A 27,938-nucleotide genomic window follows, 5' to 3' on the forward strand; every position below is an offset into this window, starting at 1 on the left:
CTAAAGCCTGCGTCACTGCTTGTGAAGCGAGTCCCCTGCAGGTGGGGACTGGGGGCTGGAACCCCAGTCCTTGCTTATGGTGACGTGTGTGCTTAACCAGGTGCACCACCGCCCAGTCCCTCACCTTTACATCTCTTTAAGAAAAAAAATGGACTCTACACTTAATTGCCAATGAGTGTGACTGCCACACAAGCTCACTGTGCTGCTCCTTAAGGACAGGCTGGGGTGTCACACTGTCCATCAGCCCACAGGCCTCAGCATCCATGCCTGTGTCTGCTTCTACAGCTGGGATGCACTCTGAGTCCACTTCCAAGCCGCGTTACTGTGTGTGAGGACCCAGGTTCGAGCCCCTGCCACCAGCTGAGAGTATGAAGTGAGGAGATGGAGGGGGAAGTTTCACAACTGATGGACGAGTGTGGAGTGTCTCTCCTCTGTCTCTCTGTCCCTTTCTGTCTCTGACTCTTAACCTCTATCTAAAAAAAAAAAAAAAAAAGAAATTCTCTTGAGATTAGTGGAGTCATGCAGCACCAAACCTGAGTGATAACCGGACTGAGTTATCTGATCCCAGGTGGCAGAGAAAGGAAAAGAAAAGGAAGAAGCCAAAGAGGAGGGAGAGAAGGAGGAGGAGGAGGGAGCAGAGGATGAGAAGGAAGAGAAGGAAGCTGAGGAGAAGGAAGAAAAGAAGGAGAAAGAGGAAGAATCAGGGGAGGAGGAATGGAAGGAGGAGGAAGAGGAAGAGGAGGAGGAGGAAGAGGAGGAAGCTGAGAAGGAAGAAGAGAAGGAGAAGAGGAGGAGGCAGAGGAGAAGGAAAAGAAGGAAGAGGAAGAGAAGGAGGAAGAAGAGGAGGAAGAAGAGGAGGCAGAGGAGGAGGCAGAGGAGGAGGAGAAGGAGGAGGAGGAAGAGAAGGAGGAAGAAGAGGAGGCAGAGGAGAGGAGAAGGAGGAGGAGAGAAAGAGGAGGAGGAAGAAGAGAGAAGGAAGAGGAGGAAGCTGAGGACAAGGAATAAGAGAAGTAGAAAGAGGAGGAGGCAGAGGAGGAGGAAGAGAAGGAGAAAGAGGAGAAGGAGGAAGACGAGGAGGAGAAGGAAAAGGTGAGGGAAGAAGAGAAGGCAGAGGAGGGAGAGATGGAGGGGTGATTTTCCAGGCCCTGGAAGGAGCTTGACCAGCGAGCACAAGACGCGCCCCCAAGGCTCCCGGCTGGATTGCTGGCAGCAGCAGCAGCAGCAGCACTTGGCTCTCAGCAGGCAGGGCAGGCTCCCCGCTCCTTACCTGCCTGGTGGTGCCGCAGCCCGTGTAGGGAATGGTGAAGGTCACCTGGCTGGGCGTTATCTGGGGCTGACACTGGTGGCTCCCGTTCCAGCTGGCGATGCTGATGTCCCAGGCAGAGTAGCCCAGGCTCTGCAGGTAGCTCATGCTCACGCTGGCTTGCATGTGCTTGGGCAGGCAAAGCAGCTCTGGCGCAAGGGCAGACGGAAGGTCGGACAGCACCCCAGACCCCGCGTACCACCCACCACCCACCCCCACCCCCACCACCAAGGAGCTTCCTTGGGGACAAGGAAGCCCTGCATCAGGGTGGAGCTCACTCCTGGCCTCCGTGGATGCCAGCTCCAGACTGTCCCTTCCTGAGAACCCCAGAAAGCTGGTGTCAGAAAGTCAGGGTGGGCTTAGGATACCTCAGAAGATGACTCACCCGACGGAAATAAAAACACCTGTCAGGAGAGATCTGTGTACACCTATGTTCACAGTAGCACTTTGTAAATAGCCCAAACTGGAAGCAATCCAGATATCCAACAACAGATGAGTGGCTAGTAAGAATTGGGGAGGGAGTCAGGCAGTGGTGCAGAGGGTTAAACACACATAGTATCAAGCCAAGGATCCTCAAGGATCCCCATTCGAGTCCCCAGCTCCCCACTTATGAGGGAGGTTACTTCATAGTGGTGAAGCAAGTCTTTGGGTGTCCATCTTTTTCTCCCCCTCTCTCTTCCCTTCCCCATTTTGAATTTTTCTCTGTCCTATCCAATAAAATGGGAAAGAAAGTGTTTACACACACACACACACACACACACACACACACACACAAACATATGACAGTACTAGAGAGGAGAGGGGAAAAGGAAGGACATTCAGAACTAGCAATAGGTAAAGGTATGACTTAGACAGGAAGAGAGAGGGAGTCGGGCTGTAGCACAGAGGGTTAAGCGCACATGGTGCAAAGCGCAAGGACCGGCATAAGGATCCCGGTTCGAGCCCCCGGCTCCCCACCTGCAGGGGAGTCGCTTCACAGGCAGTGAAGCAGGTCTGCAGGTGTCTGTCTTTCTCTCCCCCTGTCTTCCCTCCTCTCTCCATTTCTCTCTGTCCTATCCAACAACAATGACATCAACAACAACACCATAAAACAAGGACAACAAAGGAGGGAAATAAAAAAATAAATATTTAAAAGAAAAAAGAAGAAGAAAGAAAGAAAGAAGAGGGGAAAGACCATAGAGTAAATGGGCAAATCTATAAATGCAGTTACAGAACTAACAGTCATCCGGACTCTGGTGGTGCACCTGGTGAGTCCCTTTTAGAGCAGCCAGATTCCCAAGCCCTGTTGCTCTGGGTCCTCTGGCCATCAGGACCAGACCTGGGCACCTCATAGAGACGTTCTGGTTCCCACAGCGCAGCAGGGTGGAGTGACAGCAGGAGAAGGAGAAAGAGGTGGAGAAAGAAGTAGAGGAGGAAGAGGAGAAGGAAGAGGTCAGGGGCCACCCTGCAGGGGACTTACTGGTGTTGTGGTTGGACGGCGTGGAGTAGTAATCTGCCCGGAAGCCCGTCTGGTGACGCTGCCGTCACTGATGAAACGGACAGACATGAAGTTGGATGAGGAGGTGAAGGAGCCCCTGGAGCCTTCACAGACGCGGGCAAGGAGTGGGGAGCTCTGGTAGGGGCCGTCGTACACTTCAATGTAGTCGTGGTAGCAACCACTTTCAAACCTGCAGGGAGAGAACGGCGGGGGGGGGGGGGGCACGGTCACAGTGAGTCAGAATTTGGCGTAGGCAGGGGTCAGGCCTCTGTCTAGGTGTCATACCCCTAAGCCCGAACCTCTGATAAAATTGTTAACGGGGGGGGAGCCGGGGGTGCTGCGCCTGCCTGCTAGAGCGCACATGTTGCCAAGCACAGGGATGGGGGTTCAAGTCCCTAGGCCTCACCTGCAGAATGGTGAAGCAGGGCTGCAGGTGTGGGTCTTTCTCTGTCTCTATCTCCTCCTTCCCTATCATTTTCTTTCTGTCTCTATTCAAAAGATGAATGAATGAATGAATGAATGAATGGGAGCCAGGCAGTGGTGCAACTGGTCGAGCATTTTACTGTGCACAAGGACCCAGGTTCAAGCCCCTGGTGTCCACTTGCAGTGAGGGGAAGCTTCACAAGTGGTGAAGCAGGTGCCTCTCTATCTCTCTTCCTCTCTATCTCTTTCTCCCTGTCCTACTCAATAAAAATAGAAAGAAAGAACACAAGAAAAAAGAAAAAATGGCCGCAGAGAACGGTGGCTTAGTAGTGCCGTGCTCAGTGCTGCCCTGGTCCAGCGCCACACACGGCAGCCACCATGTCCCAGAGGCCGGCGGCTGCCCGGCGGACACGTGTGCTTACTGGACATCTCTGAAGATGACGGTCACAAGGTCGTTGTTCTGAACTTCGATGTCCCACACGCATCTGGCATTGTTTGGGTAGTTGCTGGGGTAGGACGGGCTGGAGAAGCTCCCTGAGGGCTGGGTCAGGAAACCTCCACAGGAGAGATTTGCTGCCGGGACAAAAAAGCAAATGTGAGTGAACCTCACTGCAGAGTCAGGGGCAAGGTGCATCAGACCCCCCCAGACCCAAGCCCAGGGGAAGCGGGACTTGCCGTTGCACCTGCCAAGAAGCCCAGCTGAGGGCTCTGCCCGGGGCTGGAGCTATTCACTGTTTTCACCGTTGGCTGAGCTATTCTTGCTTTGTTGTTTTAATTCGTTTAGTTTGGCTCTGGCTGAAGGTGGTGCTGGGGACTGAACCTGGGACCTCGGAGCCTCAGGAAGGAGAGTCTTTTGCAGAACCATGATGCTGTCTGCCCAGCCCCCCAGCTTTTCTTGCCTTGGATCTTCCTGAAGCTGCACTGTGCTTCTGCCACTGGAGCAAACCTAGCCCAGAACTCAGGCAGAGCCCAGAGCTGGTCCCCAACTTGGAGACCCAGCAACCAGCACCACCTCCACTCAGAGGGGCTGAGACTGCTCACTGAGAGTGCAGAAACAGGTTTCCTTCCTCCCTCCCTCCCTTCCTTTCTCCATTATTATTATCATTGTCATTATTGTTATTTTGCCACCAAGTTTATCTCTAGGGCTTGGTACCAGCACTATGAATCTACTGCTCCCAGTGACCATGTTTTGTTGTTGTTGTTGTTGTTGTCTTTTTGTTTCCTTTCATCTTATTAAGACAGAAATTGAGAGGGGATGGAGAGATAGAGAAGGAGAGAGACATAGAGATACCTGCAGCCCTGCTTCACTGCTTGTGACGCTTTCCCCCAGCAGGTGGGGAGGTGGGAGAGGGGCTCAAACCTGGGTTCTCGTACATGTCACGTGTGTACTCAACCAGGTGTGCCACTGCCTGTCCCTCCTTTATTTCTTACTCTCTTATCTTCTTCATTTTTAAAGATAGAGAGGTTTTTTCTTTCTTTTGGCTTATTTTTGTTTTGTTTTTATTGCCACCAGGGTTACCCCTGGGGCTCAGTGCTGGCACTATGAATCCATACATATTTTCCATATATATTTTTTTTCTTTCTACTTCATTTTTATTTGACAGGACAGAGAGAAATTGAGAGGGGAAGGGAGACAGAGAGGGAGAGAGAAAGATAGACACCTGCAGACCTGCTTCACCGCTTGTGCAGTGTCCTCCCAGCAGGTATGGGGCAGGGGCTTGAACCCAGATCCTTGCACATGGTAATATGTACGCCTAACTGTGCAGCACCACCCAGGCCCCTTTCTCTCTCTCTCTCTCTCTCTCTCTCTCTCTTTTCTTACTGACTTTAAATTATTTTGTTACTCAGAGAGAGAGTGAAAGAGGCCACTGCACAGGAGCTTCCCTCAAGCAGTGGGGCCCTGCCTCGAACCTGGGTTTTGCACACAAGACAAATCAGCACACTAACCAAGTGAGCTATGTCGTCAGCACCAGAAGCAGAAGCACTAGGCTCCTTGGAGCACAGGATAAACATGCAGCCCCAGCTGCAAACTCCTCCATCAGTACTCCCACCCTGCAGCAAGCTCCCCCATCAGTACTCCCACCCTGCAGTGAGCTCCCCCATCAGTACTCCCACCCTGCAGTGAGCTCCCCCATCAGTACTCCCACCCTGCAGTGAGCTCCCCCATCAGTACTCCCCCCTGCAGTGAGCTCCCCCATCAGTACTCCCACCTGCATCGAGCTCCCCCATCGGTACTCCCACCTGCAGCGAGCTCCCCCATCAGTACTCCCACCCTGCAGCGAGCTCCCCCCTCCGTACTCCCACCCTGCAGCGAGCTCTCCCATCAGTACTCCCACCCTGCAGCGAGCTCCCCCATCAGTACTCCCACCCTGCAGCGAGCTCTCCCATCAGTACTCCCACCCTGCAGCGAGCTCCCCCATCAGTACTCCCACCCTGCAGCGAGCTCTCCCATCAGTACTCCTACCCTGCAGTGAGCTCTCCCATCAGTACTCCCACCTACAGCAAGCTCCCCCATCAGTACTCCCACCCTGCAGCGAGCTCTCCCATCAGTACTCCCCCCTGCAGCGAGCTCTCCCATCAGTACTCACCCCTGCAGTGAGCTCCCCCATCAGTACTCCCACCCTGCAGCGAGCTCTCCCATTAGTACTCCCCCTGCAGCGAGCTCTCCCATCAGTACTCCCACTTGCAGCGAGCTCCCCCATCAGTACTCCCACCCTGCAGTGAGCTCCCCCATCAGTACTCCCACCCTGCAGCGAGCTCTCCCATTAGTACTCCCACCTGCAGCGAGCTCTCCCATCAGTACTTTTACCCTGCAGTGAGCTCCCCCATCAGTACTCCCACCCTGCAGCGAGCTCTCCCATCAGTACTCCTACCCTGCTGCGACACCCATCAGTACTCCCACCCTGCAGCAAGCTTCCCCATCAGTACTCCCACCCTGCAGCAAGCTCTCCTGTCAGTACTCCCACCCTGCAGCAAGCTCTCCCATCAGTACTCCTACCCTGCTGTGACACCCATCAGTACTCCCACCCTGCAGCAAGCTTCCCCATCAGTACTCCCACCCTGCAGCAAGCTCTCCTGTCAGTACTCCCACCCTGCAGCCAGCTCCCCCATCAGTACTCATACCCTGCAACGAGCTCTCCCATCAGTACTCCTACCCTGCTGAGACCCCCATCAGTACTCCCACCTGGTGTGAAACCCCAGAGGCCCAACACTGTGTGTGTCTGCAAGTTCAGAGACACCAGAGACCCCAGCTTCCCACTCCCCACAGTGGGTGACAAGCACCTCTTCCTTCCCTGGCGAGTCCTCCAGCAGGTGCTCACCCATGGGTGAACTGAAGGGCAGGGAGCAGCCTGCTGAGCAGACATCCCCTCCCTCACCCCCAAGTCCCTGTCCTCTGGGGAAGGGGACCCCGGGGTTTTGCCGGGCAGCACCGGACTTACTGTTTGGGTAGATGGCCGTGGTGTAGTTAGGAGCTGTTGACAAAGAGAAAAGACAACCGTGGGTTTCTGGGGGTGGAAGACAGGGTGTGCCAGCACAGTGGTGAAGCAGGGCTGCAGGGATCTCTCTTTCTCTGTCCCTCACTAGGAAGAGAGTCCCCTGGGGATGTGAGGGCAGGATCACCCAGTGAGTAGGGGTGGGGTGCAGGCAGGAAGGTAGAGAGCCAGCAGGAGAGGGTCTGGCAGGTGAGGGAGCTCAGTGCATAGGCAGCAGACGGGTGGCGGAGGGGTGGCCAGAGGGGTGGCCTCCTGGGGGCCCCAGAGAGCATGGAGGGGGACTCCTGGGCAAGGTGCTGGGCTGGCGGTGGATGTGCCAGTCCTAAAGCAGAGAACTGTGCTACCTGGGGGGCTGGCTGCTGAGGGGTCCGGGGCGGTGGGCATTGACTCTGGAGGTGATGGAGGGGTGGAGGGGAGCTCTCCAGGAGGTGAGCGATGGCTAAGTGGAAAACTCCCCAGAAAGTGAGTATGGACTGAGAGAACAGTTATCTAAGAGTTGAGGAGGGGTGAAGAGGAAAGCTCTCTAGGAGATGATGATGGAACAGAAGGAAGCTCTCCAGTTGGTGAGGGGGAGGTGAGAGGAACACTCTGGAAGCTGAGGGTGGTATTGAGAGGCAGGGGTGGGTGCTCAGCTCTGGGTGAGATGGACCCCGAGGACTCACCTGGTGTCGACACAAGGCTTCCTGAAAGAAAGACAGAAGGAAAGGGTGGGTTACTGCGGGGAGGCCGGAAGAGGACGAGGGGAGGTGGGCACCCCCACCCAGGGCGCACAGCCTGGCCCATCGGCACAGGCACCCCCTTCTCCACAGAGTCACCACCAAGGGGAGGATGGTCGGGCGCAAGGGGAGTGGTCAGCTGCTGGGGCAGCCACATACCCAAGTCACTGACACCACGGCCGGTCGTCACCTGCTGCCTGCCTGAGGGTTTCACACATTTACCCCCCTTCCACAAGACCTTGGGAACCAACCACTGTGTTCCCTCCATAAAGAGAGAACTCTGAGTGGTGGGAGGCAGCCCAGCAAGAAGAGAGGGCACTGCACCATACGTGAGGACATGGGTTCTGGCACCAGCACTTACATACTAACACCATACATAGAAGGTGCTGAGTATTTGTCTTCTGTCTCTTCTATCTACCTCTCCTCCACCCTGTCTTTCTCAGTCTCCATTTAAAAGAAGAAAGAAGGGGGCTGCTATGTGGTACACCTGGTTGAGCACACACATTTCCATGCACAAGGAGCTGGGTTCAAGTCCCCGGTCCCCACCTGCAGGGAGGAAGCTTCATGTGCGGTGTTGCAGGTGTCTATCTCCCTCTTCCCTGTCAAATTCTCTCAATCTCTATCCAAGATAAAGAAATTAATTAATTAAATAAAATATTTTTAAAACAAAAGAAAAAAGAAGAAGAGTTTGCCCAGCATCAGTGTCACGTTGAAGGCATAACGTTCAGCAGAAAAAGTACACAAAACATCACAAATAGATATGTGGTTATTGGTAACTCTGACACCATATTCCCAGACAATATTTTTAGTGAACCTGCATGTTAGTTATCAGGCTCAGGTCAATATTACTAAAGTCATGGGCGCTTTGGAATAGACCTAAAATAGACTTCCTAGCTTCTCTCCACCCTGAAATCCCTATTCTCGTCTGCTCTATTCCTACTTTCTGGTTCCTGTTTATTGAGCATTTTGTCCTGCTTTATACCTTATCAACTTTCAGTCACCAAGTTGCAGGTGCGACAGTTCATCCTGAACTCTTAAGGCAGACAACCTCACCAATGTGTCCTGGAACCCCACCTGTCCAGAGCCCACCCCACCAGGGAAAGACAGAAACAGCGTCGGGGTGTGAATCCACCTGCCAACACCCATATCCAGTGAGGCAGCAATTTCAGGAGCCAGACCTCCCACCAAAAAGAATTTTGGTTCATACTCTCAGAGAGGGAGAAATTTTAGGGGAAGATGACCAGAGCACTCTGAACCCCAATTCTATCAGGACCCAAAGAGAGAAGAGAAAAAAAAAAAGGAAGGACATTCATAAGTAACAATATGTGGAAGTGTGACTTAGAAGGAAGAGAAGCAGGATCATAATAAATGGGCAAATATAGACACTTATAGAAATAATGGTCAACCCATATCTGTGACCTTGGAAAAACTATTGCAGTTTCCAGGGAAGGGAGTGAGGACACAGAACTCTGGGTAGAAACAGTGTGGAATTATACCCTTGATATCTCATAATTTCCTAATTTTGTAAATTAACATTAAATCACTAATAAGATTTAAAAAACAAAGAAAGAAGCAAAGAGGTGGGCTGGGAGGTGACACAGCTAGCTAAGCAGATTCAAGCCCCTAATTCCCACCTGCAGTGGTGAAGCAGGGCTGCAGGGATCTCTCTTTCTCTGTCCCTCACTAGGAAGGAAGGAAGGAAGGAAGGAAGGAAGGAAGGAAGGAGGAAAGGAAGGAAGGAGGAAAGGAAGGAAGGAAGGAAGGAAGGAAGGAAGGATGGAAGGAAGGAAGGAGCTGAGAGATGTGCCCGTTGCTGAAGGCCACAGAGCAAAGGAACAGACACAGACCCTGAAAGCATCACAGATCAAATGGCCCCCAAATTGCTCCCAGTCTGGGTAGACCAAGGGGACAAGCAAGCAGCCCTGTGTCCCCGACACCCCCGCCCACCCCACCAGCAGACTCAGCCAGTCCCTGGCCTTGTCCCTTTGTAGTACCTGAGCAGATGACACCTGCGTCCTCCTGGTGGCCACAGTTGTGGGAGAACCAGCCCCCATTCCGGCACTGCCAGAGATAGGACTCGGACCCAGAGCACTGCACGTCGTCCAGGGCGATGGGGCCGGAGCCCGGGCCGAAGAAGGCGTTGCTGGGGGCAGACACGGCATCTCCGCAGCCCAGCTGTCTGCAGACCACCTGCGCATCCTGGATGGACCAGGAGTCGTCGCACACGGTCCCCCAGCTGCCACTGTGGTAGATCTCCACGCGCCCCGCACAGGTGCTGTCAGAAGTGTTGCGACCAGCCAGCCTCAGGTGGACGTCTGAAAGATGCGGGAGTGAGTGGGGTGGCCCAGTGGCCTCCTGCACGCTTCAACTCCATTTTCCTAACACCATCTGTTGAATAGACTCTCCCTTCTCCGTTTAATATTTTGGGCCACTTTGTCAATAAATTAGCTGTTGGGGGGGCGGGAGGTGCTACATCTAGTAAAGCACACATATCACTATGCCCAAGGACCCAGGTTCAAGCCTCTGCTCTCCACCTGCAGGAGGGACACTTCACAAGCGGTGAAGTAGGTCTACAGGTGTCTCTCTATCTCTCCCTTTCTCTGTCTCCCTTCCCCTCACAATTTCTCTCTGTCCTATCCAATAAAAAAAAAAGTAGGAAAGGAAAAAAAATGGTCACCGGGAGCTATGGATTCATAGTGCCTGCACTGAGCCCCAGCAATAACCCTCATGGTAATAAAAAAATTAAATTAATAAAATTAGATTCCATAAATGAGGGGCTGATTTCTGGACTCTCAATTCTACTCCACTAGTCCTATTTTTGTGCCAGTACCAAGCAGGTCCTGGAGTAGGGATGGTGGACAAGGACCTCAGTTGGGGGAGAGAACATTCTGCAGACACCTGTCATGGCGAGATGAGAGACTGGGCCCTGTGCCAATGACTGTGCTGCAAACCATTAACCCCCTCCAATAAGATGATAAAAAGAATTTTTTAAAGGTGGTGGTGTAGAATTACACCCCTACTATCTTATAATTTTGTAAATCAGTATCAAATCACTAATCAAATAAAAATATGGACAACAATAATAGTAGTAAATTAAAATGTTCTTTTAAAACAATGATGGCCGCATCCCAAAGACTGAGATTAAGAATGGGAAGTTCGGGAGTCTGGCAGTGGTGCAGCGGGTTAAGCACAGGTGGTGCGAAGTGCAAGGACCGGCGTAAGGATCCCGGTTCGAGCCCCCGGCTCCCCACCTGCAGGGGAGTCGCTTCACAGGCGGTGAAGCAGGTCTACAGGTGTCTGTCTTTCTCTCCCCCTCTCTGTCTTCCCCTCCTCTCTCCATTTCTCTCTGTCCTAGACAGCAACAACGACAACATAATAACTACAACAATAAAACAACAAGGGCAACAAAAGGGAATAAATAAATAAAATTTAAAAATAAATTTCAAAAGAATGGGAAGTTCTGGGTGTAGGTTATGGTTATGTAAACAGACTCTCATGCCTGAGACTCCAAAGTCCCATGTTCAATCCCCTGCACCACCACAAACCAGGGCTGAGCAGAGCTCTAGCAAAATTTTTTTTAAAAATGGGAAGTTCTAAAGGCCAGGTGGTGACTCACCTGGTTAAGTGCTCATATTACAGTGCCCAAGGACCCGGCATCAAGCCCTTGGTCCCCACCTGCAGGGAGAAAGCTTCACGAATGGTGAAGTAGGGCTGTAGGTGCTTGTCTCTCTCCCTCCCTCCCTATCTTCCCCTCCCCTCTCAGTTTCTCTCTGTCTCTATCCAATAATAAATAAGTAAAAGCATTTTTTTAAAAACTGAAAGTTTTGCATCCTCAAAGTCAACAGGTGTTAACTGTGGAAATGTTGGGGCAGTTACTGCTGGGGGTCACACAGCTCCTTGATCAAGCTGGTTGGGGTTTCCACAGCCCCAGAGGTCAGACCCTTAACTCCCCCCCCCCACATGAGAAGGTCTTGGCCCAGTAAGGTGAGTTTGCAGGTCTCCCAGGGTATTGGTGACACAGGTAAAGCTTAGGCATGTCTCCTCTCTCCACACCTCGCTGCTTTGGCTTAACATGGCCACCTCTGAGACAAGGAACCACAACCCTGAACCCCTGTTTTGACTTCTGGTGGAGATCAGAAAACCCCAGAAGAGGGGATACACGCACCCACACCCACCCCCCACACACACCCCCCCACACACAGTTTTGGAGATCAGATCAAATATGCACTTACCTCTCGGGAAGGAATTGTACCAAGCCACAAAGCCAGTGTTTTGGAAACTGACATCACTTCGAAACTGGACAGTCATTTGGTTGTAAGAAGACGTGTATATCTGCCTGGTATTGTTACAAATCCTTCCCAGCAAATTACTGCTATTCAGTGGGCCATCAAAGATTTCCACATAATCATAACTACAGGCACTATGTGTCTCCAACCTGGATGGTAAAAAACAGCTTTGAGTCAACACTGGAAGTTCAGTTGCAAAAAGATAGAAATAGGCTGGGGGTGTGGATCAACCTGCCAACAGCACATCCAAAGGAGAAGCAATTACAGGAGCCAGAACTCCCACGTCCTGTGCCCCATAGAGGATTTTGGTCCACACACTCAGAGGGATAAAGACTAGGGAAGCTGCCAGTGGAGGGGATGGGATATGGCACGCTGGTGATGGGCACTGTATGAACTGTAGCCCTCTGATCCCACAATCTTGTGGACCATTATTAAATCACCAATAATAAATTTTAAAAAAGAAATTGAAAAATGAGAAAATACAAATCAGAACTTGGACTGGGTTTGGTATATTGCACCAAAGTAAAGGATTCTGGGGTGGGGTGGGGTGGGGTTCAGGTCCTGGAACATGATGTCAGAGGACTGAGAGGGGGTTGAATTGTTATGTAGAATTGTTATGTAGAGAAATGTTATACATGTAGAAATGACTACGTTTTATTTTTTGTTTCTGTGTTTTATTGTTGACCTTAAATCATTAATTCCCCCAGTAAAAAACAAAGAACTTGACACTTATGTGTCCATCAAAATCAAAGATGCAGATGAAAGAAAGAAAGAAATAAATAAAGAAAGAAAGAAAGAAAGAAAGGAAGGAAGGAAGGAAGGAAGGAAGGAAGGAAGAAGGAGGGAGGGAGGGAGGGAGGAAGGAAGGAAGGAAGGAAGGAAGGAAGGAAGGAAGGAAGGAAGGAAGGAAGGAAGGAAGGGTGGTCTGGGAGGTGGTGCAGTGAATTTGGACTCTCAAGCATGAGTTCCTGAGTTCAATCCCTGGCAGCATATGTACCAGAATGATGTCTTATTTCTCTCTCTCCCCTCCTATCTTTCTAATAAATTATATATATATATATATATATATAGAGAGAGAGAGAGAGAGAGAGAGAGAGAGAGAGAGAAAGTTTAGTTTCTCTTCTAAGTAACAGTGTGAGTTCTCTATGTGATGCTACTCAAGTCGGTGCTTCCTCAGGGACACTGAGGGACTTCTCAGGAGTGCCTAGGTTTTGATGTCAGGACTGAAGCAGCCCCCAACCCCATCCACGGCACAAGGACCCCAGCCTGGGACACAGCCCAAACCACAAGGTGTGCAGTGTAAACCCCTCACCACCAAATGGCCTGGGTGCTACTTACTGGACGTCATTGAAACCCAGACTGATGCGATAACCGGGTCTCACTTCTATATTCCAGACACACTTAGCATTGTTGGGGTAGTATCCGGGGTAGAATGGGCTAGAAAATGTGCCACTGCTGTTGAGTAAGAAGCCACCACAAGGGGGCGAGGGAGGCCCTACAGAGAAGAGAAAGAGGACACTCCATTGCAGGTTTGTTCCGTGATCTCTTAATCACCCAAAGGACAGTTGATTTCTCACTGTATAAAAGACCAGGTCCCCTGAGATAGAGCATATGTTCACATGTATCCATAAACTAGGGCAAAATATATACCTGAAAGCAAAAGTACACAATAGTCTGCAGGGAGTACCCCCTAACACTTCATCTGCACTATTCCAGCCTTTAGGTCCATGATTGGTCAACAATTTGTTTGGCTTTATAGGTTAACTCTCATTTCAGCCACCAGGTTCCAGATGCTAGCAGGATGCCGACCAGACTTCCCTAGACAGACAACCCCACCAGTGTGTCCTGGAGCTCTGCTTCCCCAGAGACCCACCCTACTAGGGAAAGAGAGAGGCAGACTGGGAGTATGGATTGACCTGTCAACACCCATGTTCAGCGGGGAAGCAATTACAGAAGCCAGACCTTCTACCTTCTGCATCCCACAATGACCTTGGGTCCATACTCCCAGAGGGATAAAGAACAGGAAAGCTATCAGGGGAGGGGAGGGGATATAGAGATCTGGTGGTGGGAATTGTGTGGAGTTGTACCCCTCCTATACTCTGGTTTTGTTAATGTCTCCTTTTTAAATAAATAAATAAATAAATAAGCACCAGCTACTGTTGCTACCCGTCAGAACCCATCCCAAGTTTACATGAATTGATTTATTTTAAAAGACAATTTTAAAATGTTGATGTACTCAGTGGTAGTATGAAGTCAAATCTCTTTTCTTATTCATTCATTTTTTTTCTTTTTCTAATAATTTACATCTATTATTAGAGAGAGAGAGATTGAGAATGGAAGGGGAGATAGAGAAGGAGAGAGACAGAGACATATTTAGCCCTGCTTCAACACTTGTGAAGCTTTCCTCCAGCAGGTGGGGACCAGGGGCTTGAACCCAGGTCCTTGGGCACTTTAATGTGAGGGCTTAACAAGGTACACCACCACCTGTCCCCTCTTTTTTTTTTCTAAAGAATAAAATGCAATGGTTTTTAGTATATTCAGGGTTTTGCAACCATCACCAAAATGGATTTTAGAACATTTTCACCACTCCAAAGAGAAATGCTAGACCATTTATCAGTCTCCACCATCCTCAGTCTGGGCCAAACACAGAGCTGCTGTCTGTCACTACAGATCGGCCTGTTCTGAACATTTCATACAAGTCAAATCACATACTAAATGGACTTTTGAAGCTGGTTGATTTCAACCAGCACAATTTGAGAGTTCATCCGAGTTGTGATACAGATCAGAACTCGGTTTATTTTTATTGCCAGACAATGTTCCATTGTATGGATATTCAAGGTTTTCTTGATCCAATTGTCAAGATAGACACTCAAGTCACTTCTACTTGTTTGCTTGCTGGGTTGTGGTGCAGTCTAGGAAGCTGGGAGTATGGATCGACCTGTCAACACCCATGTTCAGCAGGGAAGCAATTCCAGAAGCCAGACCTTCCACCTTCTGCATCCCACAATGACCTTGGGGCCATACTCCCAGAGGGATAAAGAATAGGGAAGCTATCAGGGGAGGGGATGGGATATGGAGTTCTGGTGGTGGGAATTGTGTGGAGTTGTACCCTTCTTAGCCTATGGCTTTGTCAATGTTTCCTTTTTATAAAGAAAAAAATTTTTAATTGCAATTACATTTGATAAAGACAATTAAAACTTTTTCCTCAGTACACAACTGCTCAAAACTGTAACCACTCCGATGTACTCAATAAATGTCCATGAACATTGGGCCAGAGTACCCAGTGTTTCTGACAGAGTTTGTAGTGCGTTGTCAGGAAGGCATAAAAGGGCACTGTGAGTTGCTCTGTCTATATGGTGCCGCTAGGAAGCAGACACAGCCTGGCTGGGGTGGGAGGAGGGCTTCACAGGTGAGACAGTGAGAGTGATGACGCTTGGTGACTAGCTTTCTGGAGAACCACAGGACCATTTTTTTTTCAAAGAGGACTCAATGTTCTACATACCTCCTAGCCATTAATGAAGAGTTTGATTTCTCTGCACCATCAGCAAAATTTGTTATTAACTGACTTTTGTTATTCTTTATTGGGGGAAGGGTAATAATTTGCAGTCAACAGTAAAATACAGTAGTTGGTCCATGTGTAACATTTCTCAGTTTTCCACATGACACTCTAACTCCCCCTACCCAGGTCCTCCTCCACCATCATGTTCCAGGACCTGAACCCTCCCCCCCACCCCAGAGTCCTTTACTTTGGTGCAATACACCAATTAACTGACTTTTATGTTGTGACTAACTCAACAGGTATGAAAGCAGAGTCAAACTCATTACTACAACAAAAGGTATCTCCCTGGCAGGGGAATAGCAAATTTGGGTGTATGTGAAACACAGGAAGACTGTGGACATCAGAGATGGTGGCCAAGCCAGGGGCAGATGTGTGTGTGTGTGTGTGTGTGTGTGTGTGTGTGTGTGTGTGTGTGTGTGTCACTGTGCATGACATGGTCAGACATGACATGGGATAAAGGACCAAGCTCTGGGGTGAAAATGAAAAAAAAGTAGGACTCTTACCAGCAGTTATTGAAGTGGATGTGTGCCACCAATCTAGAACGGAAAGAAAGCTATTTTGAGAGTCATCCCCAGACAATGTGGTAATTTCTCCGTCCTTAACTCAGCAAACAGGCAGGTCCTTTTCCTCACTGCAAGCCTTCTCAGAGCCTTGACCATCCCAGTCTGTACAGTGAGTGCCTGAGGAGGTGTCCAGCACTTCCTGCAGACTGAGTGCCAAGTGCTCTGTTGTCACTGGAGCAACCCTGCGGTAGCTGTATCCTGAATGGCATCACTGATAAATACTCTCCAGGTGAGGTGAGTGAGAGCTTAATATGGTGCTAGGGACTCAAGCAGAATCTTAACAAGTACCAGAGTCCTGAAAGAAAAATGTCTCCCCAGAAGGAGCCTACCTCCCTATTCCTCCTCTACTGCCCACTTCTCCTCCAGCTCCTCCTCCCTTCCCCCTCCTCCTCCACCTCCTTCTCCTCCATCTTCTTCTCCTTCTCCACCCTTTCCTCCTCTCCCATTTTGAATCCTGAGAGTATTTAACCAGAAAGGAGCCTTGTATGATGGTGATGTTCACTCACCTGGTGTGGGAGAACTTGTCTGCACAGCTGAAACAGAGAGGGGAAATGTGTGAGTCCATTCCATAGCCCAAAATGTGTTGGAACCCGAGGCATAAAGAAGAGAGAGATGGATGCTGAGTCTTGCCCCCTCTAAAGACTCAAAGTAATTCCCCTAACCACTCAAAGTAATTCCCCAGCGTTGTTCAAGAGAGCACGTAAACCTTAGAAAGTTCTCTTAAAGATAGAGGCAGACTGGGAATATGGATCGACCTGTCAGCACCCATGTTCAGAGGGAAGCCAGACCTTCTACCTTCTGCTTCCCACAATGACCTTGGGTCCATACTCTCAGAGGGATAAAGAATAGGAAAGCTATCAGGGGAGGGGCAGGGGTATAGAGTTCTGGTTGTGGGAACTGTGTGGAGTTGTACCCCTCTTATCCTATGGTTTTATCAGTGTTTCCTTTTTATAAATAAAATAAAAATTAAAAAAAAGAAATTACTCTCAAGACTGGCTGGGAGTATGGATCAACCTTTCAACATCCATGTTCATCAGGGAAGCAATTACAGAAGCCAGACCTTACACATTCTGTACCCCATAATGACCCTGGGTCCATACTTCCAGAGGGATGAAAAACAGGAAAGCTATCAGGGGAGGGGATGGGATATGGAGTTCTGGTGGTGGGAATTGTGTGGAATTGTATCCTTGTATCCTATGGTCTTATCAATAATTACTAAATAAATTTAAAAAGAGTTTTAAAAAGTGCTCTCAAATGTTAAGATGTACAAACTATTATATTTACTATCAAATGTAAAATGCTAATCCCCCAATAAAGGAGGGTAAAGAGTGCTCTCAAATCTTAAATGAATTGGGAAGATATCTTCTTTTTTTAATCTTTATTGGGGAATTAATGTTTTATATTCAACAGTAAATACAATAGTTTGTACATGCATAACATTTCCCAGTTTTCCATGTAACAATACAACCCCCACTAGGTCTTCTGTCATCCTTCTTTGATCTGGGGAGGATATCTTCTTACAATATCAGTGTCCATAAAACTTCCCTCCACTCTAAGAAACATCCTGCAGTCTATCCATGAAACTGAGGGTTACCTAGGGCTGAATTGGTGGTGGCCATTGTCCACCTTTTAAGGAAGCTCTGGTGAGAGAAGCTAAAAGTACTGTTCCTTGAGTGAACCCACTTACTGGCAGAGAAGCCCAGCACCTACAGACCCACCTGAGCAAACAACACCAGCGTCCTCCCTGTGGTTACAGTTGTGTGAGTTCCAGCCACTGTGGGGGCAGTGCCACAGGTAAGACTCGTGCCCAGAGCATCTCACATCATCCAGGACAATGGGCCCTGAGCCCTGACCAAACTGAGCACTTCCTGGGGCCGACGTGGCCCAGCCACAGCCCAGCTGCCTGCAGACCACGTTGGCATCCTTGGTGTCCCAGCTGTCATCGCACACGGTGCCCCAGGTGCCTCTGTACAGGACCTCCACACGGCCCCGACACCTGTCTCCTCCGTTCACCAGCCTCAGGGCCAGACCCGTCTCGGTTCCTAAAAGGAAACATTAAAAGGCGCTCTCCAATGTGGGCTACACAGAGACTGGTCCTAACGTCAGTGTGAGGTGCTGATAAATGGTCCAGGGGGGGGTGAAGCTTTTGATTATGAGTTAAAGTTCCTCATGATCACCATGGCTTTCTTTTTTTTTTTTTTTTTTTCCTCCAGGGTTATGGCTGGGCTCGGTGCCTGCACCATGAATCCGCCGCTCCCGGAGGCCATTTTTTCCCCTTTTGTTGCCCTTGTTGTTGTAGCCTTGTTGCGGTTATTATCGCCATTGTTGACGCAATTCGTTGTTGGATAGGACAGAGAGAAATGGAGAGAGGAGGGGAAGACAGAGAGGGGGAGAGAAAGATAGACACCTGCAGACCTGCTTCACCGCCTGTGAAGTGACTCTCCTTCAGGTGGGGTGCCGGAGGCTTGAACCAGGATCCTTACGCCGGTCCTTGCGCTTTGCACCACGTGCACTTAACCCACTGTGCCACCGCCCGACCCCCGCTCACCATGACTTTCTAAGAGACTCCTGCTGGTCCAATGTGAATGACCAGGCAGAGGGGCATATGGAGACTCGGTGTCACCTCAGAACCCAAATTCAGACCCAAAGGAGCTCTAGAGCAGAAGGCAGACAGTAGCTGACATCCCAGAGAGAGGCAATTCCCGCTCTGGGCAGAATCTTGATGGGCCTCACTGAAGACAAATGGATTTCTAGAAGTCTCCGATCCTGTGCTCTGCCTTTCATTTGAACAAAAACCCTCCTGTCTGCTCAGAGGATGAGGAGGAGGTTAAAGAGGATGAGAAGGAGCAACAGAAGGATGAGAAAGAAGAGGAAGAGGAGGAGAAATGGACAATCAGAAAGAGGAGGAAGAGGGGGAAGAGGAGGAGAAGGGTGACACATCGCAGTTGTTCAAGTTGGGCCTAGTACTAACTCCTGTCCTTTCCCATGAGAACAAGGAGGTGACCTTGACACTGATGGGCCCAGAGCACAGGAAACCACCAGGAGAAGCCCTACAATGAGTCAGTTTGGTTCAGTGCCCCATGGACGAGTCTTCTAGGATTATGGGTGTGATTCAAATGACACTCACCAGAAGTCTGACGGTAGAGCAGCGGGTTAAGCACATGGGGCGCAAAGCACAAAGACCGGCATAAGGATCCCGGTTCAAGCCCCTAGCTCCCCACCTGCAGGGGAGTCGCTTCACAAGCAGTGAAGCAGGTCTGCAGGTGTCTATCTTTCTCTCCCCCTCTCTATCTTCCCCTCCTCTCTCCATTTCTCTCTGTCCTATCCAACAATAGTGACATCAACAACAACAACAATCATAACTACAACAATAAAACAACAAGGGCAACAAAAGGGAATAAATAGATAAATATTTTTTAAAATGGCACTCACCATAGTAAGGAGTCGTTGTGCGCCACCAATCTGGAGAAAATGAAAGAAAATGAGAAACTGAGGGTTAGAATCAAGGTTGGGCCCAGTGGTGTGTAATTAGAATCAGGACACTGGAGTCTGAAAGCTTCACTTGAGCATCAAGAAGCCTCTTCTGAAGCTTGTAGTAAGTCAAATGTGAAAGTCAATAACATTGATCAGTAGGTACCATTCAAAGAACAATTCAACACTCTCTGACAGGAGTCTGGGAGGAGGCAGTATTTTCCTTAGGCTTCTCCTGAAGTATGACATACAAAAACAAATGTCTGCTCTGCCGGACAGGAAATCAGAGCAATATCAATGCTTTCAAGCAGAACTGACACCAGGACTGAGCCTTGTTCTGTTGCTAGAAGGACTCAGTAAAGTCTGTGACCAAAATGCTCTTAGAGCAATAAGTCAGACCAATGGATCCACTCATATTGGCTTCAAAGAGAACCCGTGTCATGAGTAGTCAGAGAAGGTGCTAGTAGGCAGAGAAATTCAGCCGTCCCTCTTGAAGGTGCTGGTTGGGGGAACTCAAGGCAATAAGAAAAGAGACTCCTTGCATGGTGGCAAGGAGACAAGGACTCACCTGGGATGTATGTGGTCTGGGCAGCTGTGGGGACGAGAAGGGTGGATCAGATAGTGCACACCAATTGGGACAAATGAAAACAAAGGAAGAGAGCAGTGAGGGTGAAACCCTGGGAGACTGTCAGGAAGAATCAGATATTTGGCATTCACAGCAAGAGAAAGATGATCCTTGCAGAGATCTGAGCAGACATCGTGTCTGAATTTCAATATCACAGTGACTGGATCTCTAGCTTGGTATGTTAAGTCCAAATCAATCATCTACATCCCACTATTAGACATCTCACTGAGTCAGCAAGTCTGGGGAAGGTCTTGTTGTCCTTACTCAGCCATCCTGTGTCTACATAGTACAGCCTGTGTCTCTGCAGAGAGTTAAACTAAGTCAGGACATGGACTACTACCTCCACAAGCATCACTAAATATCCTCATGATAAATCTCCCTTGAGGGAATCTCAAAATGGACTTGAACTGGTTGTATATCACACCAAAGAAAACAACTCTGGACAATGAAGATGGACAGGGAGGTGGGGTGAGAAGGGTTTTGAGATTCTGGAACATGATAATGGACCTGACTTGAGAAAGAGACTATTTTTCAAACACCTATCTTGGTAAGAGGAGAAACTGCACCCACGTACCACACATTGTACTCTAATTTATTAAGTTTCCAATTAAAAAAATGAAGAAGAAATAAAAAGAACCACTTGAGTCTGGCTGATGAGAGAATCAAGTAAGAAAGTCATATCAATTGGTCCTGTTTCCTATTGGCCTTCCCTACACAGCAGCTTGACAAGAACTGTATTACAGCAAAGAGCTAGATCATCAGTATTCAAGATGCTCTGTTTACAACTTACCTGAACATATACCTAGGAGTACATCCCTTGATCATGTGTTAACTCTCCACACTAGGAGGTACCAACTAGAAAATCACTATCTGTGTGATTTCTCCAGATTCACACCAATGCTTTTTACTAATGACTCTTCTCATGACCCAACAAATGGTTTTGAAAAGGATGTAGATTGCGGTCTGGGGACTGGCACAGTGGATAAGGTTTAGGGATCATGGGCATGAGTTTCTGAGTTCAATCCATGGCACTATATGTGCGAGAGGGATTCTCTGGTGCTTTATATTTCCCTCTATCACTGATGAATGAATAAATGTTTTAAATTGCTTGTTTCATTTATTAAGAGAAAAGGGTACCGATCTCCTTCATACAACAAGCCGCCTCCCTAGCTGGGAACTAGAAGGCCATGTTTGCAGCAGATGAAGGCTGGGAGGCACCACTCAAAGACTGTCAGCAAGCACAGTGCTATGTGTCTCCTACATGTCAGCCAAGCAGGGGAGAGACCCAGTCCCGGGACTTCCTAGAGGCTAGTGTGACACTTACTCGTAGGTGTCCTGGTGGTAGTGAAGGTGGATGGTGTCCAGTTATCTAGAAGGAAAAGAAGTCCATTACAATATTGCCAAATAATAGCACATTGTTATGGTTATTGGAGGGTCAGAGAATTTTTTTTCTTGTTGTCTATCCTGTAGGAATTAGAATATGACTTTTCCTTTTCACACAGCAACTGGTCAAGGAGGGTCAGAGGATGTCAGCCTACCAGTCAGTACCTGGGAACCTAGGCTTACACACTGGCACCAAAGGTAATGGGGGCTCAGCCACTCAAGGTGACAGGTCTGCTGTAAGGACACACATTGTGATGACTTCTGAGGGAGAGGGTGTGAGTGAGAGCAATGGTCTGGCAATGTCTTTACCCATAGTTCTCCGGGGTCTGTCTCACCTAGGACAAGCCCACTCCTCACCTGCTGCTTCTCGAGTCAGGAGGGGCTCAATCATCTGGGATGGGAGACTCACCTGCAGTGGTAGAACTGGACTGTGAAGCTGCAAGATAAGAAAGAAAAGAGTAAAAACAAATGAAAAGTAAGTCATGGTTCATATTCTGTGACATAGTGTTTGAGCTTTCAGCCCTCAGGATCATGGGAGAGAAAGCCTGATACCTGCCCTCCATGGAAGGGAAATGGGGCCAGAAAGATCTCCCCTGGGGGGAGCAGAGAGCCTGTGCGCTCAAGGGGTAATGTCCTCATGGAATGTGCTGGACAGTTTGTTCTCTCAGCCAGCAGGTTCATTATACCGCTTCTGCTCTAGGGACATACCAAGGGACATCCTCCTACCAAATTTAGGTGAAATTTAGGAGCCTTAAATTCAATATTCTCAAGGAAACAAAAAATCCACACACAAAAAAGAACGTATTAAATTAAATTTAGAAAAAAAAAAAAGAAAAACAGATGAGGGGCCTAGGCAGAGAGGGCACCGATGTGTGAGGACGACACACTGGCAGAGAAGTCCAGTGTCAGAGGCCCACCTGAGCAGATGACACCAGCATCCTCCCCGTGGTTACAATTGTGTGAGTTCCAGCCTCTGTGGGGGCAGTGCCACAGGTAGGACTCATGCCCAGAGCAGTTCACATCATCCAGGACGATGGGCCCTGAGCCCTGACCAAACTGAGCACTTCCTGGGGCCGACGTGGCCCAGCCACAGCCCAGCTGCCTGCAGACCACGTTGGCATCCTTGGTGTCCCAGCTGTCATCGCACACGGTGCCCCAGGTGCCTCTGTACAGGACCTCCACGCGGCCCCGACACCTGTCTCCTCCGTTCACCAGCCTCAGGGCCAGACCCGACTCTGTTCCTACAAGGAGACATGAAAAGTCACTCTGTCCTGTGGCCTTCCAACAAGCTGGTCCAGGGGGTCAGTGTGAGGTTCAGAACTGACTCAGGAGGGGCAAGGATTCTGAGTTTGTGTTAATGTTCCTCGTGGTAGCGTTTGGCTGAAACCTTTGATCTTCATGCAGTTGTCAGAACTATTACAGACCTTGTGGTATTTTTCCAGCCATGCCTGTTCTCTGATCTGTGTCCCACACTCCCAGCAACCCCCCTTGCTGAGCTGGCCTGAGGCTGGGGGGACAGCAGGAAGGCATCGGCCTGCATCTTCAGTGACCACTAGGTCATCTGTGTCCCTGAGCAGGTGCCACTAAAGACAGACCCTGATCTCCCAACAGGAGCATCCACAGCCCCTGTTGGTTGGACACTCCACCCTGGGTACCCTTACCCCACACGGGCAAAACCAACCCCACCAAGTCTGAGACTGTCTCAAGGCCCTGTCTTCTTTGTATTCTGACTTATATATATTGCACAAAAAGCACTGTGAAATATCCGAGCAACGAGCTCTGATGAGGCCACACAGTGCCATTCATAGGAGATACTCAGAACAGATGAAAGAGGGAAAGAGAGCACTTGAGAGTGGAAGATAGAGGCACAGGCAACATGTCAGAGAGAGAGAGACTTGCAGTTTCCAGACTGGGGAGAGGTAACCAGTTATAGATACGGAGTCGAATTAAGAATGTTGGGAAAATAATGAGAGAGATGATAGTGAGGCTTGTTATCTGCTAAGGCTGTTCCCAACACTGGACAGTGTACTTGAAAATGTAAACTTGGGTATCAGCGGTAGTTCAGCGGGTTAAGCGCACATAGCACAAAGCGCAAGGACCTGTGTCAGGATCCCAGTTCAAGCCCCCAGGTCCCCACCTGCAAGGGAGTCGCTTCACAGGTGGTGAAGCAGGTCTGCAGGTGTCTGTCTTTCTCTCCCCCTCTCTGTCTTCCCCGCCTCTCTCCATTTCTCTCTGTCCTATCCAACAACAATGACATCAATAACAACAACAATGACTACAACAACAACACAAATGTAAAAGTCCTGTTCTGGGAGATGGTGCAGTGGTTACAAGATTAGACTCTCTGGGAGTCGGGCGGTAGCGCAGCGGGTTAAGCGCACATGGCACAAAGTGTAAGGACCTGTGTAAGGATCCCGGTTTGAGCCCCCGGCTCCCCACCTTCAGGGGAGTCGCTTCACAGGCGGTAAAGCAGGTCTGCAGGTGTCTGTCTTTCTCTCCCCCTCTCTGTCTTCCCCTCCTCTCTCCATTTCTCTCTGTCCTAGCCAACAACAATCACATCAACTACAGCAACAACAATAACTACAATAAGGGCAATAAAAGGAAATAAATAAATAAAATAAATATTTTTTTTAAAAAAACTATTATACTCTCAGACAAGAGGTCCTGAGTTCAATCTTCAGCAGCCCAGAGTGGTGTCTGCTTCCTTCTCTCTCTCCTTCTATATTTCTCACTAATAAATAAATAAAATATTTTAAAAATAAATAAATAAAATGTGAAACACTAGAGAGAAAGGCAGAAAATACCAGACAGTTTTACCTAGTCCAGACTAAGTAATTCAAGGCTGCATCTCAGCCTCTCCTGCTGGGAGTCCTGCAGGTCCAGCATGAGTGACCATGCAGAGGGACACATGAACACCTTCTCAGCTCCTCCATGGACACTCAGTGTCACCTCAGAACCCAAATTCACAGCAGAACAAGCTCCAGAGCAGAGGGCAGGCATGAGCTGACATCCCAGTGAGAGGCCATTCTCCCTCTGGGCAGAGTCTTGAAGGAGGGTCTGACTAGAGACAATTTGATTTCTAGAAGTCTCAAACCTTGTACTCTGCCTTTCATTTTAACAAAAACCCTCCTGTCTATTTGGAGGAGTGGGAGGAGGAAAACAGGAGGAATATAAGGAGGAGGAGTTATGAAGGAATAGGAAGAGGAGATCAAGGAGAGGAAGAGACTGAAGTATAAGGAAGAAGGAAGACAATTGGAAGAGGAGGAAGAGGAGGAAAACACATGCCATGTGTTCAGATTGGGCCTAGCATTAGCACCTCTCTTTTTAGCAGAGCATCAAGGTGGCTTTGACCCTGTTGGGTCACTAGAGCCCAAGAATATGGCCCAGGACAAGTCCTGCAGTGAGACAGTTTGACCCACTGCTCCAGGACGAATCCTCCAGGGTTAATAGGACAAACAAACTCTTTCTCCAGTGAAGTGAAGACTGCAGACAGCAACAACACAAGATGTGTAGAATTCCACACTGCCTGTGAAGCCCACAGGGGCAAGAAAGTGGAACTTAGAATAGAAAGGAGGCATTTCTAGAACTACTGAAGCCAACTGCACCTACACTTACAGCTCGTGCTTCCTGACCAAGAAATGGGAGCCCTGGATTTCCCGTTTGTCCTCAAGAAAGTTGAACGTCTCTTTCTGCCAAGTGCAGATACAAGCATTCAAATATATCCCATGACTGGCAGGTAAAGCGATCCAGAATTGTCTCTGGGAAAGGAGCCCTCTTCATCCGATGGGTGAGGGGTGAACACAGGTGTGGATACAAGTCTCAGGGGACAGCCAGGCACTGTTAGGAGAGTGTGAGCACCAGGTGATATGTAGGGCAGAGCCAATGACACTCACCATAGTAAGGAGTTGTGGTGTGCCACCAATCTGTATAAATTAAAGACAACAAGAAAGTAGAGTTTAGAATCAAGGTGGGGCCCAGCGGTCCATAACTGGGGTCAGGACACTGGAGTCTAGAAGCTCCACTAGGTGGAAACATAAGGCCTTTTCTGTAGCTTGTGGTGAGTTCAATCATTCCCCAGGATGTCAGTAATGGAATTAAGAAACTGTAGTCCAGAGAACAACTCAACACTCTGCTGAGGGCAGGTTGGGGGTGGTAGTATGTTCCTTAGACTCTCCTGGACGATGTTACACAAAAACAAATGTCCACTCTCCCCTAACATGAAGTCTAGGAAATGCTTCAAGCAGAACTGACACCAGGAATGAGCCTTCTTCTGTTGCTAGAAGAACTCAGTGAAGACTATGACCAAAATTCTCTTTGAGCAACAAGTCAAACCAATGGATCCACTCATATTGGCTTCAAGGGAACCCGTGTCATGAGAGGTCAGAGAAGGTGGTGCTAGTAGGCAGGGAAGTTCAGCTGCCCCTCTTGAAGGTGCTGGTTGGGGCAGCAAGAAAAGAGACTCCTTGCATGGTGGCAAGGAGACAAGGACTCACCTGGGATGTATGTGGTCCTGGTAGCTGTGGGGAAGACAAGGGCAGATCAGATAGTGCACACCAGTTGGTACAAGTGAAAACAAAGCAAGAGGACAGTGAGGGTGAAACCCTGGGAGACTGTCTCAGTCAGAAAGGATCAAATATTTGGCATTAACAGCAAGAGAAAGATGATCCTTGCAGAGATCTGAGCAGACATCATGCATGAGCTACAGTGTCACAGGGCCGAGATCTCGAGCTTTGTATGTTAAATAAAATCTGCTTCTAGCAGGCTAGACATGGACCTTCCATATGATCCAGTAATTGCTCTCCTGGGCTTATACCCCAAGGACTCCATAACACCCAACCAAAAAGAGGTGTGTACTCCTATGTTCATAGCAGCACAATTCATAATAGCTAAAACCTGGAAGCAACCCAGGTGCCCAACAACAGATGAGTGGCTGAGAAAGCTGTGGTGTATATATACACAATGGAATATTATGCAGCTATCAAGAACAATGAACCCACCTTCTCTGACCCATCTTGGACAGAGCTAGAAGGAATTATGTTAAGTGAGCTAAGTCAGAAAGATAAAGATGAGTATGGGACGATCCCACTCATCAACAGAAGTTGACTAAGAAGATCTGAAAGGGAAACTAAAAGCAGACCTGATCAAATTGTAAGTAGGGCACCAAAGTAAAAACCCTGTGGTGAGGGGTAGACATCCAGCTTCCTGGGCCAGTGGGGGGTGGGAGTGGGTGGGAGGGATGGGTCACAGTCTTTTGGTGGTGGGAATGGTGTTTATGTACACTCCTAGCAAAATGTAGGCATATAAATCAGTAGTTAATTAATATGAGAGGGGGAAAATCAATTGTATGTCTCAAAGTTTTTCAAAACACAAACTGAATCTTTTTAATATATAGGCTGTGTATTTGATATGCGGACTCTCTCAAAAGCCTAGACCAAGTAGATTAGAAGCATCCAATAGCTCAGCTATATAGGAGATACTGGATACTGTACAGCAAACCATAACAAAAGGACTTCTCAAAGTTAACCCAATTACCAAATAATGTGATGATAACATTAACTATCGATTGTCTTTTTGAACCGTAAGACAGCAGAAACCTCACATCTCCACTATAGAGCCCCTACTTCCCCCAGTCCTGGAACCCTTGGATAGGGCCCACTTTCTCCTATGCCTCTCCCAATCCATACCAAATAATATTGCATCCGCCGATCACAACCTAACCAACACAACGATTGCCACCTCAACATGCTTCACTTCAGACTGTGTCCAGAGACTTCATGTGTGGAATGACAACCCTTCAGCTTCATTACTCGGGTGAGACCTTTCCTTTTATAGTACATTCTAATTTCATCTCAGGTGGATCACTTTCTAACAAAGTCCCAAAACCTAGATATACACCAGTTTCTGTGAGAGAGAGCTTATGTTCACACGTATCCATAAACTACTGCAAAATATATACCTGAAAGCAGAAGTACACTAGAGTTTGCAGTGAGTACCTCCCTAACACTTCCTCTCCACTACTCCAAGCTTTGGGTCCATGATTGCTCAACAATTTGTTTGGCCTCGTATGTTAACTCTCTTTTCAATCACCAGGTTCCAGATGCCACCAGGATGCTGGCCAGGCTTCCCCGGATTGAAGACCCCACCAATGTGTCAGCTTCCCCAGAGACACACCCTACTAGGGAAAGAGAGAGGCAGACTGGGAGTGTGGACCGACCAGTCAACGCCCATGTTCAGCGGGGAAGCAATTACAGAAGCCAGACTTTCTACCTTCTGCAACCCATAATGACCCTGGGTCCATGCTCCCAGAGGGATAGAGAATGGGAAAGCTATCAGGGGAGGGGGTGGGTTATGGAGATTGGGTGGTGGGAATTGTGTGGAGTTGTTAATTAATTTTGTTAATTAATTAACAAAACCCTATGGTTTTGTTAATTAATCCTTTCATAAATAAAAAATAAATTAAAAAAAAATCTGCTTCTAGCACTTAGCATCCACTGAGTCAGCAAACATGAGGCAGTGTCTAGGCAGTGCATCTAGGCAGAGTATCCCCTGCTTCTCTATTGACAGCTAATCCTTGTCTGGACAAGGCCTACTACCTCACCAACCTCCATACTACACCCTCATGAAAAAAATCTCCCTTG

The 27,938-nt window shown here is 48.7% G+C and overlaps 1 protein-coding gene across 1 annotated transcript in view; it reads right to left on the reverse strand.

Moving 5' to 3' along the window:
* The window catches only part of DMBT1 (deleted in malignant brain tumors 1), an 85,341-nt gene that overhangs the window by 6,552 nt on the left and 50,851 nt on the right, over positions 1-27,938 (reverse strand). Inside the window, 19 exon segments of the mRNA XM_060171123.1 lie at positions 1,268-1,452; positions 2,763-2,810; positions 2,813-2,970; positions 3,626-3,776; positions 6,644-6,676; positions 7,360-7,380; positions 9,408-9,728; positions 11,646-11,848; positions 13,038-13,194; positions 15,762-15,794; positions 16,328-16,354; positions 17,540-17,863; positions 19,254-19,283; positions 19,861-19,884; positions 21,242-21,286; positions 21,710-21,736; positions 22,218-22,541; positions 25,194-25,223; positions 25,794-25,817. Coding sequence (XP_060027106.1) covers positions 1,268-1,452; positions 2,763-2,810; positions 2,813-2,970; positions 3,626-3,776; positions 6,644-6,676; positions 7,360-7,380; positions 9,408-9,728; positions 11,646-11,848; positions 13,038-13,194; positions 15,762-15,794; positions 16,328-16,354; positions 17,540-17,863; positions 19,254-19,283; positions 19,861-19,884; positions 21,242-21,286; positions 21,710-21,736; positions 22,218-22,541; positions 25,194-25,223; positions 25,794-25,817 — 2,165 coding nt within the window.

The sequence above is a fragment of the Erinaceus europaeus genome, chromosome 14, assembly GCF_950295315.1.
Source record: "Erinaceus europaeus chromosome 14, mEriEur2.1, whole genome shotgun sequence".
NCBI lineage: Eukaryota > Metazoa > Chordata > Mammalia > Eulipotyphla > Erinaceidae > Erinaceus > Erinaceus europaeus.